The 14,657-nt window shown below is 34.3% G+C and overlaps 1 protein-coding gene across 9 annotated transcripts in view; it reads left to right on the forward strand.

Annotated features, from left to right (window-relative positions):
• The window catches only part of LOC106080000 (uncharacterized), a 29,417-nt gene that overhangs the window by 8,451 nt on the left and 6,309 nt on the right, over window positions 1-14,657 (forward strand). For 4 of the 9 annotated variants that reach the window (XM_056031674.1, XM_056031673.1, XM_056031672.1 and 1 more), the window contains exons 7-18: window positions 69-253; window positions 558-636; window positions 1,318-1,416; window positions 4,589-4,672; window positions 6,165-6,220; window positions 7,545-7,612; window positions 7,721-8,024; window positions 10,403-10,558; window positions 11,096-11,259; window positions 11,810-12,020; window positions 12,875-13,060; window positions 14,223-14,445. In XM_056031674.1, coding sequence (XP_055887649.1) covers window positions 69-253; window positions 558-636; window positions 1,318-1,416; window positions 4,589-4,672; window positions 6,165-6,220; window positions 7,545-7,612; window positions 7,721-8,024; window positions 10,403-10,558; window positions 11,096-11,259; window positions 11,810-12,020; window positions 12,875-13,060; window positions 14,223-14,445 — 1,815 coding nt within the window. The remainder of the gene's footprint in view (window positions 1-68; window positions 254-557; window positions 637-1,317; window positions 1,417-4,588; window positions 4,673-6,164; window positions 6,221-7,544; window positions 7,613-7,720; window positions 8,025-10,402; window positions 10,559-11,095; window positions 11,260-11,809; window positions 12,021-12,874; window positions 13,061-14,222; window positions 14,446-14,657) is intronic. The other 5 variants (XM_056031676.1, XM_056031677.1, XM_056031678.1 and 2 more) reach the window with 5 other exon arrangements.

A 14,657-nucleotide genomic window follows, 5' to 3' on the forward strand; every position in this document is an offset into this window, starting at 1 on the left:
AATATAATGACTGTTCCTGTCATATTGTGCCCTGGGTTTAAGACATTTTGATGAATTGTTCACTACAGATCCCATGAGTCATTCAGTCTGGAGAGTTTATCCGAAGACAAATGTATACTCAAATCTAGTAAAGGAAATGATCGTTTAACCAAAGGAATGGTCTATCAAATCAGATCACCAAAAGATCAAGCATTAATTTATGCTTTATGGAATGGTGAAAAGTTTGAAGATCTGAAAGATGAAGATTTGAAAGGTAGGAAAATTTTCTTTTCTTTGAAATGTTTGAGTGTATTTTCTCTTAACAAAATGTCCAAAACTTGAAAATGACACACACATCAAATATTTGTTTCTAGAAAGTAACTTTTGTCTGGAGATTTACTTCCAATTATTTTATATAATTGCCATGTACGTAATCATTTTAGTTTTACTCTAAACGTACCGTATTTTAAGTTTCTAACATTTTACAGATCACTTTATGGAAACTTACATTATGTTGCCCTGATATCATATTATAAATCTGATAGTTAAGAAAGATTTATTTTTTTTCTAACATTTAGCTATCCAGTCAAAAACTGGTAAGCAAAGACTGCATAATGTAGCTGGTCAAAGGTCATTGGCTGGACCAATCACAAATAGGTGAGTGGTGGTTGAAGTTTGGACTAATTTATTGTTTCTGTTGTGTAGCTGTTTAGTAGTAATAGAACATCTTTATGTGTATAGAGACTAGTAAGTGTGTGGAATGTGTTGGTGAACCATTTTTTCTTTGTCTGTGTGTATTAGATCATTATTATTATAGCTTTTATATAGCGCTACTTTCATGCTTATAGCATGCTCAGAGCGCTTTTGGTCCAATCTCATTACTGGACCAGTGGGGGGGGGGGGGGGTATCTAGGAGTTGGTTTTCCATGCTGCCTTTAGGCGCTCAGTAAACACAACTCTGCCCGAGTCGGGTGTCGAACCTCGATCCCCCTTCTAGGTAGCCAAGCCAAGCCAAGATCATTCAAAAGTAGCTTTATAACTAGTAAAGCTCATGTCTTGTATGTGGGACTTTTATGTCTAATATTTATGCTAAGTTTGTTTAATATGTGATCTTATTATAAATCTAATAGATTACAGACTTTACTTCAAAAGAGTTACATAAGTTTATGTTCATTTTATTCTATTTAAATTACTGTCATTAGGCAGTTTCATGTAAATGTTAAGTTTGTTTTAACAAATTTGACCCAAACTTTCTAGTTCTAACAAGTTGATTCTTCTACAAAAAGTGTTTTCTCAATATTAAGTTTAGATTTCTTTTTTTTATCCTTAATTTTGCAGCGAGAAAAAAACTGAGATAAATGTAAGGTCACAGGTCATCAAGGGGGATAATTCAAAGTTCCAAGCTGAATTTTTGCAATCTTTAGCTGGAAAACAGTGGTAGTTTTTATTTTTTAAGTATATTTTTTCCTATAACTTTGTCAAAACTAACAAAGCTGTGGTAGTGAACTATATAGAGTATAGACTTTAGAATGTTTGTACAGGAATTCTTGGACTCAATTCAGCTGTTAATACTGTATCAATGAAATTGCTAGAAAATTAAGAATTCCAATTGGTAACATTCGTTTATTTTGTTTAACATATCATTGCAGAGATTTAAAAATTTACACTATTATTTGTAAATATAACTTAAAAAATGCATTGTATTGAAATAACAGTAATATTGAAATACATGAATAATTGACACCATTATAACGTTAACATAAGAGACAACATTCATCGTTGTATCTTTAAACTAGTTCAATAATAGGCAGCATTGAAATAGATAAACAAAAGACGTCATTGTATCATTGAATAAGTTCATTGCCATTGTTGGCTAACACACACATGTACATTTTATTGGCCTGATATAATTCTTCAACGAAAAACAAACATTGTCAAAAATTATATTATTATATCTTTTTTTTTTTTCTTTTTTTTTTTTTTGACACACTGAGCCTTAAAGAAATGTTTGTTATAGGCTAGATCTGGTAGAAATGTTTGATATAACCTAAATCTGGTAGAAGCTAGATCTGGTAGATATGTTTGTTATAGGCTAGATGTGGTAGAAATGTTTGTTATAGGCTAGATCTGGTAGAAATGTTTGATATAACCTAAATCTGGTAGAAGCTAGATCTGGTAGAAATGTTTGATATAACCTAAATCTGGTAGAAGCTAGATCTGGTAGATATGTTTGTTATAGGCTAGATGTGGTAGAAATGTTTGTTATAGGCTAGATCTGGTAGAAATGTTTGATATAACCTAAATCTGGTAGAAACTAGATCTGGTAGAAATGTTTGATATAACCTAAATCTGGTAGAAGCTAGATCTGGTAGAAATGTTTGATATAACCTAAATCTGGTAGAAGCTAGATCTGGTAGAAATGTTTGATATAACCTAAATCTGGTAGAAGCTAGATCTGGTAGAAATGTTTGTTATAGGCTAGATCTGGTAGAAATGTTTGATATAACCTAAATCTGGTAGAAGCTAGATCTGGTAGAAATGTTTAATATAACCTAAATCTGGTAGAAATGTTTGTTATAGGCTAGATCTGGTAGAAGCTAGATCTGGTAGAAATGTTTGATATAACCTAAATCTGGTAGAAGCTAGATCTGGTAGAAATGTTTGATATAACCTAAATCTGGTAGAAGCTAGATCTGGTAGAAATGTTTGTTATAGGCTAGATCTGATAGAAGCTAGATCTGGTAGAAATGTTTGATATAACCTAAATCTGGTAGAAGCTAGATCTGGTAGAAATGTTTGTTATAGGCTAGATCTGGTAGAAATGTTTGATATAACCTAAATCTGGTAGAAGCTAGATCTGGTAGAAATGTTTGTTATAGGCTAGATCTGGTAGAAATGTTTGTTACAAGCTAGATCTGGTAGAAATGTTTGTTCTAGGCAAGATCTGGTATAAAGAATGTTACTTACCTATTTCTGTTTAGCCATATGCTTTACACTAAATATTAAAAAGAACTCCTGACCCTTTACTTCAGTGGTTCTCAACCTTTGAGTTGTGACCCCCCACCCATACATTGCCAGGGGTTACCTATGACCATCAGATATATGGTTTTTCACTCTTTTAAACTTGACTTAAAACATTGACATTTTGTACTGTGATTGTCATTTGAGGGAAAAAATTTTGGACAAATGAATTAGGATGCTTACAAACATTTTATTTGTCACTGTAGTTTATTATCAACAGTTTACATGTGCATATAATGATGTCGATTTTAAAGACGAGTTTCTCTTGTGCTAAAATATTGAAAAAAAAAGGCTTATATTTCCAACAGCATCTCTTTACGAAACAGGGTTTTCTAACCTGTTAGTTTTCAAGTCTTAATAGTCTTAATGCAGAAAATAAGAACTATTGTGTTTTTGCAAAGACTGCCCCAAAAATTTCCTAATCATTTTACGGTTTGGGGTCGCTGTTTAGGTGGGAATTGTAAAAAAGGGTTGCGGAGTTATAAAGGTTGAGAACCTCTGCTTTACTTTTTATACTTTAGAACTTCTGTTTAACCCTAAATTTGTTACTATGTACTTCTATATTTTAGTAAGTAAAACATCATTTTAATAAAACTAAAAAATTTGGTGCTCATTCTAATTGCAAGGTTTTTAAAGCAAAATGTCCATGCATGTTTTGAATATTTAGTTAGATAGACAAATGTTCTGGGGAGGTAATCATTCCAAATTACATTACAGTCGGTCATATGGTTTTGATTTGATCACTGAGAAAGTACATGCAATTTCCACAACTTTTATATATCAAATAGCGCAATTGTTCTTCTTGCTTAAAGTTCCTAAAATTACAGATTGTTTCACACAGAAATATAGAAATGGGACAAACAACAGTTTATGAAGAACAATATGTGTGTCCCCTAACCACTAAGTTTGGATTGTTTAAATAAAGTCAACTTGACCCAAAAAGAATGTTTTTTTTTTGGTCTGGACCAGTGTTTTCCATAACCTTTTCCTTAATGGAAAACTTAGCATATTCTGAGTAGTTAGTGGAACGTTTTCTTCATTATTTTGAGAGATTAATTCACTTGGTGGCCTACTAATCAATTATTCCAGTTTGTGGAACACTTATTCAGGCCTCAGGTTCTGTGGAACACAGATTTCCCAAAAACTTGGTCTGGACAATACTGAAGCACAATAGTGAGAGGGGAAAAAAGAACTTACAAAACATGTTTAAAGATATAGGAATGATAAACTGCATCTGGGTATTTAAACCTAACATAAAACACAAGCAACTCATTTAGTCGACTTACTCTTATTATAATTGTATAGCTACTTTAAATATTATAGATTGTTTTTTTCTTTTTTTGTTTTTTTTACATTTTGCAAAATATAAAATATCAACAGTAAAGAAACTTTCAGGAGAAAAATAGCAATTTTTTTTTTTAGGTCAAATCTACTTTTCTTTTACTTACAACTTAGAGGTGCACTAGATGCCTTGACTTTAATGTAATACCTGGTTAATGCCATGAGTGGCATAGATTAGTTGATGTTTGAGAGGAATGTTTCTTGCTACAATAGTAAAGACAATTTGGATATTTGTTTGATTCATCAGCTGGACTAATTCAGGCACTAGCTGTTCTACCGTAGATGCTGACAGACAAGAACAGTGCATACAGCAGGAGCCAGTGCAAACAAGGTAACATTCTTTTCTACATTAACTGTAAATGACTTGAAGGCATAAATGCTGAACAAGAGCTCGTCATAGGTTCCTGTGTCTCTTATTGGGGAAAAAATGGTTGAAAAAAAAGGAAGCCACATGACAAAAAAAAAAAAAAAAAAAACAACAGAAAGATGAAGCTAATAAAAAAAATGTTTTTGACATGTTTAAAAAAAAATTGTGAATCTTTCATGTGTCTTATCAGGTCCGTATTGGTCACATTCTTTAAAGTAGTTTCTCCCTTATTATTGAATCGTTGGCCTCCTTCAGTAGTAGAAAGGCTATGGTTCTTCTCCTAGAGGACTGTAGAGCCCTATGCTGGAGGGACATTCCCGTCCACATATGATGCAAGTTAAAATGGCATTTGCTTTCTTGGCAGAGGACCAGCCATTTTTTGGTTGTTTTTTTTCCAGAGCTGAGGCTGATGCTTTTTTTCTATCCATAGCTTTTATTGTCACCATTCTCTCCACATTGTGCGGTCTAGGGCTATGTCTTCCCAGTGGTCAACAAAGTATATTACATAAACAAGCCTGGAGCAACCCAAAAATAACATGCAAAAAACTTTTAAGCTTATTTACTTGTGCATGTGGGTGCATTAAAAAACAATGTAAATTAAAGTGTTCAGTATCGATTCTTTACTTATTGCATTCATAGTGTTAGTATTCCTACAGTAAAGTTAGTTAGGGTTGGTTGGAAATGGGTACGGCTGCTTGAAGACATGTATTGATGTTAATAGATTTGTTTAGGTGTTGGGACATTGCTCTGGAGATAATTGGTAATGGCCAAAAAAACTTAGCCAAAATTGTTAGAAGTTTTATTAGTTTTGAGTTTGGATTTGTTGTGTTTGAATGACTCTTTGGCTCAGTTTATTTGATGAGAATAGTGGGAAGCGTGGTCGAGAGGCCAAGTGAGCTTGAACTTGGCTTGGCTTGGCTACCTAGAAGGGGGCTCGAGGTTCGACACCCGACTCGGGCAGAGTTGTGTTTACTGAGCGCCTAAAGGCAGCACGGAAAACCAACTCCTAGATACCCCCTCCCACCCACTGGTCCACAAATGAGATTGGACCAAAAGCGCTCTGAGCATGCTATAAGCATGAAAGTAGAGCTATATAAAAGCTATAATAATAATAATAATAATGAGAACGGTTATTTCTAACTGGCTCCAAAAATAGAATGCCTCTAGACATAGTGTCATGAAATATCACTTTATTTCAAGAAAGTGTCGGAGAAAGTGTATTTCTCCTACAGTTACAAATAGTTAGTGCAACAAATATAGGTGTGATTAATAGTAAGTGCAACAAATATAGGTGTGATTCGTGGAATTTGTTTTTTATGGATTGATTGGCTAGAATTGTGTGAAAGTTAAAGAATTTACGAGTCCAACCTATAAGCAATGTTGATCAATGTGTATAAGTAATTTCTAGCATCCGGTTATATTTTATAAGCACATCTTTTTCTTCTTGTTTCCTCAGCAGAATTGACCAGGATATTCCCAACAACCAATCGACCTATGTCAAACCTTTGGCTGGTAAGATGATCAATTCTGCACACATTTGTACTGTCTTTACTACTACTGTTTTAGTTTGTGTATCTTTCACGATGGTGTCGCAGTGGCTGAGTGGTAAAGTGCTTGGCTGCCGAACTGAATGTCCCAGGTTCGAATCCTGGTGAAGGCGTGGATTTTGAATTTCAGTTATTTTAGGGTGCCTCTGAGTCCACCTGACTTTAGTTTGGGAAAAGTAAAGAAGGTTGGTCATTGTACTGGCCCCATAGATTGCAAGGTCTGAAAGGAATACTTTTTTTTTAACTTCTATCTTTCACAATGACCATCAGAATCTCTGCAATATTGACCACAGTTATACAGCTTATTTTACTTATCTAAGTTTAAAATGCAGTCAACAATCCTAGGACAGCGGATGGCAGAACATCTGCTGGTGTCCATGTGGCTTAAAAAAAAACAAATAAAATATTACATTACTTAAAATTTTTTTTTGTTTGTTTAATAGAATAGCTAAATTTTAATGTGCTTTGTTGTTTTGCTAATTACTAATGAGGCAGTCTGACAATTTTAGAAAACATAAATAATTATGTGCTTCTTATATCTATCACATTTAAATTAACAAAGTGCAGTCACAACATTTCCACTGCTAAAGAAGTTTGTAGCGTTCCAATGATTGTTCATTTGCCAGTATATGCAATGAGGACATTTTGATATTAACCATCAGCTTTGAACATGTACAAGAAACACCTGTCTTCTAGGCTCACAGATGAGCACATACGCATCTTAGACTAAGATCCACCCGCGCTCTTGGCCGTCAAGCTGTTACCACAAATATCTGTCACTGGCAATTTCTGAAGCCCCTTTCCGCTTGGTGTCCACTGGACTGAGTTCCTCCTTGAAAGTGTGGCTCTGCGTATTTGTCTCCTAGTCACATCGCATAAGCATCAACAGCCAAAAAATGGTTTTGCAAAGAAATCCCAATAACATTAACATTATTATCTTTTTGTGAAACAAATTTGTCAAAAAAAATTAACTGAAAAAGCAACTTTTTAGCAAATTTTCATTGATGCTATTGAGGTCAATTTTTTTTTTTCTGACTCGTTAGTTTTGCTGTGGCACTAATGTTATTCTCAATGTTTCTTGTACAATTTCCCACATGAAGACATCTGGAATCTTTTTCGCAGCCTCCCATGGTTAATGAATTTTGTAAATGATTTATTTTGAATCAATGAAAATGTTTTTAGGTTTTAGGTATACAAGTGCATTTTTTATTTTTGTTTTTATGTAAAAATTCTTTCTTCCCTTCTCTTTATGTATTTAATGTATTTGTTTTTTGTTTGTTTTTTTGTAGCCAATCAGAAAAAGGAAGACATTGAAGAAGACGATGAGTTGGCCATATTTAAAAAACCTTTTCCTGAGGTTTGAAGATGTTAATACTTATTGTGACATTGTTGTTTAAGTTATCAATGTAACTGTCGTGTGATTTGACTTGTGTTGAGACTGATCAGCATTTTTTTTTTCTAACAGCAAGAAGAATACTTTCGAGTATGTAAAAACTGTGGCTACACCAGCAAAAATTTCCGGCGTTGTGATGGATGTTTTAAAGTTTTCCAGGGGGAGGTCAAAGTTCATACAATGAAGAAGAACACCAACAAAGCACTGGCAGGACCATCAGAACCTCAGGATCCTTTCAGTAGTGTGATGGAGGAGGTCAACTTCTACAGTCAGGGTCAGAGTCCTAGAGGTCGTGGTAGAGGAAGGGGTGCTAGAGGGTCTGGCCGTACACGAGGTGGAGGCATGAAGGGTCGAGCTGGGGCCCGAGGCAGTCAAGGTAGGCAAAGTCATTTTGTTTAGTTTCATATTTAATATCTTTCTTAATGTGTTAAGAAGGATTTGTGGTGCGGTCTTTAAAGCCTTCAGTGATGGGAATTTCCCGAAAATTTTAGGAATTCCAAAACTTTCGTCTGATCCAATTTTCTAGAAAAAAACTCCAAGACTTTAACTTTCCAGACTTTTTTTGTTTTTTTTTTTTAATTCGATTTTTTTTTTCACTTTTTTTTAATGAAAAAAACCCCCAGATTTTATTATTTTTCCATTTTCAGAAGAATGCGAAATACGATTTTTTATTTGTATTGAACATGTGCACATCCTGTCTTTTCACACAGTTAAAGTTCTATTTTTTTTTTTAAATCTCATGTTATTGTATTGTCTAGATCTCGGTCTACACTAGAGTGACTAAGAGTGGTTTGAATCAGTCTAGATAGATATATTCTAGATAATATATCTAGTTTCTTTAATTTGAATACTTTTGATCTAGATCTAGAGCGTCTAGACTTCAATGGCTGTTTGCCAGCTTTTGAAAAATTCAGAAAAGATTTTTCTAATTTGAACGCTGCCTGCCAACTCCCATGAGTTCAAATGGGATTAGATTTAGACACCTAGATCTATTATAAGAAATATAAGATTTAGATCTAGTATTTTAGTAGACCTACCTACCGGCCATCTATGTATGTAGATTTATAGATATACTTTTAAATTACTATAGTGAGTTACTGAGTATAAGTCTAATAGCATATAGATCTAATAATAATATATTGGATCTAGAGATGTAGATCCAAGTTATATTAGATTTAAGTAGATCTAGATTATAGATAGATCTAGATCTATAGTGAGAAATATATGTTAAAGCTTTTTCTAAATCTAACTAATAACTAATCATTACTAATGCTTTAAAAGCCCAGTGTGGTAGAGATCCACTTCTTGTAAACAACTTGTATCAGCATGAAAAAGAGTCACATAAGGAAGCCTCAATATGCAGTTTTATTGCTTAACATTCTCTTCCTCTAAGCCAGCGGTTCTCAACCTTTTAGGCTCGGCGACCCCTTTTTACAACCCCCCCACTCTGCCGCGACCCCCCCCCCCCCTCAGCACACACACAGCAATAGAAGAATGGACAAAAATAATCCATTTTTCTATGGTCTTAGGTGACCCCTGGGAAATCGTCAATCGACCCCCAAAGGGGTCGCGACGCACAGGTTGAGAACCCCTGCTCTAAGCATTGCTCCTCATCTGGTTGTTCTTCCTTGTCTTGCTTAAGAACTCAGCAGAGATTCAGCAGCTTTCTCTCAATTGCTTTTCAAAGCATTTTTGGTGGACTTCATGTGCAAAGTTTTATCAACAGTTTCTCCTGTACAAAATTTGAATAATCACTGAGACAAACAGATGTGTAGCTCATTGAATACTTTTGAAGTATTTCCACAACTCAGGCATGTTTTGATTTTCAAACACATTAACTCTTTATAGTTGTTTGAGAGAGAAGTTGTTACAATACCAGTAAAGCAGTTATCTATTATAGAATGCTCAGACTGCCTGGACCCAGATATAAAGCATGTGCAAAAAGCTTTCTCCTCTCATCTAGATATGTACAAACAATAGTGCCTTGCACGCATTTGCTTGTGTGCATGTGTGCAGTAAAGCGTATGCAGTGTAATTATTATGAAATACAACATTAATTAAAGAAAATATTGAATAAAATAATTTTACATAATTTTAAAAAATTCAGCAACATCTTTTTTTAAGTCGACTCGACAGGCCAGTTAAAAAAAGGGGGCAGGGGTTTACAAAATTTCCTAAAAAAAAATTTAAAGTCTGTTCCCATCACTGAGCCTTGATTGGCTGCCAGGCTTGGAATGTTTACCTACATAATGTTTCATTGGCAAAGCTTCTAAACTTTTCGCTAAGTAATGATTATAACTATTCATTTGAACTTGTACTATTTCTGGTATCTTAGCATAATTCTAACTAAATTTCATTGCATTATGAATTTTTGACATTGCATACTATAACTAGTAATTTTTTTATGAGATTATAACTCTTAGGAGTGTAATAATTGAGGCGTGGTGACAGAGTGGTAAAGCTTCCGATCCAAGGGGTCCCAGGTTTGAATCTTAGTGAAGACTGGACTTATTAAATTCAAGATTTTGAGGGCACCCATGAGTCCACCAAACTCCAATGGGAGCCTGACCGTAGATGGGGAAAGTAAACTGGTTGGTCATTGTGCTTGCCACATGACACCCTCATTAACTGTTGACCATAGAAACATGATCCTTAACATTATCTTCCCTACAGACCTATATAGGTCTGAAAGAAGTACTTTTATTTTTTCTAGTAGTGTAATAATGGAGACATGTAATGTTGTAAAATATACAGATAGCAGCAATAGCGACACAGAAGACTCAGTAGAAGGAAAAAGAAGCAGCGATAGCTCTGCGAGTAGTTTTGACAATCCTGCCAAGAAACGGCCCTCGAGACAAAAATCCAAAAATCCGGCTCCTAAAAAGCGTTCCAAGAAACAAGATGAACCAGGTAAACGTATTGGACAACATAAGAATAGAAATTCGGTTGTACATGTTTTTTTTTTCTAATATTATTTCTATTATCTTTAACTCTTTCTCTCCGTAATTATTTACCACATTCTGGTGGAATCAACGCGGGTATCGTCAGTTAGGAGAGAAAGAGTTAAACCAACTAAAATATATTTGCTAGTTAGTTGCGAAGGAGATACAAAATATTTGTTTTTATTTTAGTATTACATGTATACAAGCATTTTTTAATAAATATTTACAATCTAAACGCTCATAGATATTAATTAATTACAATATAATTTATTGCCTAAAATGATTTTAAAAAAAACTCATTGAGTTCTCAAATACTTTTGTACAAAATAATTTCCCTTTACCTGATTCTGTTAGTCAGTTTTTTCTATTTCTGAACTAATTTGTCAGTATTGTGGATGTTCGTCTGATGATTTAAAAAAAAATTTGGATAAAAAATAATTAAGTACTCTGTACTGTAAATCAGTACAATCACATTTTAACCAACCAGATTGTCTGATTATTTCAGTCACGCTCACAATATCTTCTGACGAGGATGAACCGTCGTCAACCTCAAGTCATGCCCCCAGCCCAGCTCACTCTGCAGGAGGTGACTCGCCAATCTTTCCGTCTCTTCACTCGGAGCCAGTCAATGCCTTTGGTCGATTCAGGAGAGTTCTGATGGAAGATGAAGTGAGTGAAGCCCATTTTATTGAACTCTTTATCAACACTTGACAGTAAAATACCATACTGAGTTTTAAACTTCATCAAACTGTATGAAGTCTCATTCTCTAGATTCATGGACCCAAGGTCATGCAGAGTCAATGAAGTAACACTTATCTTTGGGCTGCTCTTGTACAGTGAACTAATTCACAATTGAGAATGTTGAAATTAAGTTCCATGAGGGTGTCTTGAATATGTTTACTTTTTGTTCATCTTTAGTATAATTAATCATCATTTTGCAGTAACTCATTTGTTTTAGTGAAGAATTAACAATTAAGAAATACATTTTGTTTTCTCTTTTAAAGTTGCTTTAAATCTATAAAAAAAAAATGAGGCATTCATTTCCAATTTAGAATGACATGAAGATCAATGCTATGTTGTTGTTCCCTAATTAAAGATAATTCTATTTTGTTGCTGCCTAATTAAAAATGATATTGTTTTTGTTGTTGCCTAATTAAAGATAATTCTATTTTGTTGTTGCCTAATTTAAAATGATTCTATTTTGTTGTTGCCTATTTAGGATGGCATTAGTAAGCTCAGCAAAAAGATGAAGACGACACCACCATTGATGGACAGGTGTGAGGAAGATGAGGATGACGAAGATGATGAAGATGACGATGAGGTGCCAATCTATGAAATAGATATCCGCAGTGTGAGGATTGGTTCAATGAGAACCCAGCCTGAAGGCCCACTCATGATCAATATGAGAGGAATCTGCTTTAAAGTCAGATGTAAGTCAGCTTTCAAATACATCATACAGTTTAACACGAAATTACTTCATACAGTTTAACACCAAATTGCTTCATACAGATTAACACCAAATTACTTCATACAGTTTAACACCAAATTACTTCATACAATTTAACACCAAATTACTTCATACAGTTTAACACCAAATTACTTCAAACAGATTAACACCAAATTACTTCAAACAGTTTAACACCAAATTACTTCATACAGTTTAACACCAAATTACTTCATACAGTTTAACACCAAATTACTTCATACAGTTTAACACCAAATTACTTCATACAGTTTAACACCAAATTACTTCATACAAACATCAATGGAATTTTATAGTAGCAGCATTGGGCACCTTTACAAGCTAATTAAAATACAGTCAATTGGTCCATTGAGAATATTTACTTTAAAAGTGTAAGCTTCTGATGTAGAAAAACAATAATAGCAAACCAGACATATTAATTGCTAATTCTTTATCAAGGTATCTATAAATAATTCTTTAGAAGCCTGGGGAAAAATTGAGTTGCAATTAAAATTACAAGCATGCTGGGTGTAAAGTAGCACTGGAAAACTGTAATGAAAAGATTTGTCCCAATCTTTGTTGTAATTATTTTGCCAATGAAAAAGAAACTGAAAAACACTTTACATTAGTAAATTGTATTCACTGTCAACGCTGCAGGTCTAGCTTTGTGGCACTCTTTTTATTTGTATTTAGGCCAGAGGATAATTCAATAGTATATGTTTCTTAAATAAAGATTTACTGCTGCCTAATACATGAATGTAGTAAAGAAAGAATACAAGTTTTTCTTAGAGACCTGGCCATCTATTGAAATTTTTGTTACAGCTGAGAGAACAGAAGAGGCTTTTGAATGTGAAATACTGGCTCAAGACGTGGAACTTGTCAAGTATTTCTCCGGCCAGACCCAGCCAGTTCTCTTTCTTCTACTGACCCAAGAAAGTGGTGAGAAGCTGCGGGAAATCTGTCACATGGAGCCTGGAGATGACGAGTACTTTGATCCTAGTAGTACAGGTAGGTCAAAGGTTACTTTACTGAGTAGAGGAAGATAACCCTTGAAAGATTAAACACAGCCTACAGTGTGCGGATGTGCCAAATAACCCTTACCACTGAGTAGAGCACTTTGGTCGAGCTTAACAATAACTGATGTGTGCGTTCTAACAAGTATGCTGTGTATAGGAACTGGTGAGAAAAAAAATACCTTTGACAAGTGTTGTTCCTTTTGGGGCGAACCCAAATCTCTTCACATATCTATTTCATGAGTTTGATCATTCATTGTTGAAAATTTCTTTTTTCTGCACCCACTAAATTTAATAGTAAAATTTCATTAGACCTGATGTCACGGCCTAGTTCTTGTTGTAGGCGTGATGACGCGAATGTCTCTGTGTGTTGTAGATACCTCTTCTGGTACTACTATAATGTTCTTCTTAACTAAATACTTTCCTACACGCACTAGATTTGCAAATGCGTAAGAACACTAATATACTAAACTCTCCAACGACAACATTTAAAATTATTAATAAACACTCTGGTAGCAGACATGAATTTTATTATATATAAAATAAATCACAAAAGATATTGGCGACTTCAGCCATCACACATTATACATATCCAAAAGAAATAACTCTGCTTACTTAATAATAATCACTTAGTACTTATACTTTCTACTCGAGGAGATAGCAACGCTCCTCTCTCTCTAAGAGTCCAGGATCAACTGAGTTGTCCACCTCGTGGTCAGTCTTCGACCAGGAAAAATCTTGTGCTGACCGCACGGAATAGTTCAGTGACTACTAGTCACCAAATATTACAGGGGTTCTAAAACTGATACATGACACCTGAGCATCTTTTGATGACACTGTCCTCAATTATTTTCAATGCCATTTTTTTGTTAGCTTGACACTATCACTGTTGATGCTTTAAAACTTTCTTTTTCTTTTTGTATATGTTTTTAGCTAAACATCTGATTTTTTTTCCTATTCAACGTTTTTATCCCCTAGTGCGATGTGTTTGAAGTTGGCTGCTTAAATAACAAAAAAAAAAAGTCATTGAAGTTTAACCATAACATGGTAGAGCACAAGGCATGGGCCAAGCTAATAATTTCATCAGAATATGAAAAATAGTTACGGAGAGAAAGAGTTAAAGCTATCTGACAGCGTTGTCGGTTTGTTTGTTTCAGATATGAAGCAGAAAATGGTTGTGATCATCATAGAATCTTTCAACTACATGCCTGAAGCCATGTTGAAAGAAACGTTATCTCTGTGGGCCGACATGAATCAAATGGATGACGATGATTTCATAGAAGAACTGACAGAAGAAGGTGCGAATGACCTTCTGATTCAGTCAGCCCCTCCTGTACTCACAGCCAACGTGGATAAAAATATCATCAAATTTAAGAAAAGGTACAAGGCAAAATTTAAAATCTAGTTGGTGGAAATTTATGCTAGTTGGGAGAACTCTTCATTATCTGAAACCAAAATGATTTAGAGAGGGTTGCCTGGACTTAAAATCTACAAAATTTTTATATGAAAGAAATGACTAAAAATTACTCTAAAATTATTTTATTGCAAAATTTAAAAACAACAGCTTTTTCTGAAACCTCAAAAAAATGTTT

The sequence above is a fragment of the Biomphalaria glabrata genome, chromosome 6 (assembly GCF_947242115.1).
Source record: "Biomphalaria glabrata chromosome 6, xgBioGlab47.1, whole genome shotgun sequence".
NCBI lineage: Eukaryota > Metazoa > Mollusca > Gastropoda > Planorbidae > Biomphalaria > Biomphalaria glabrata.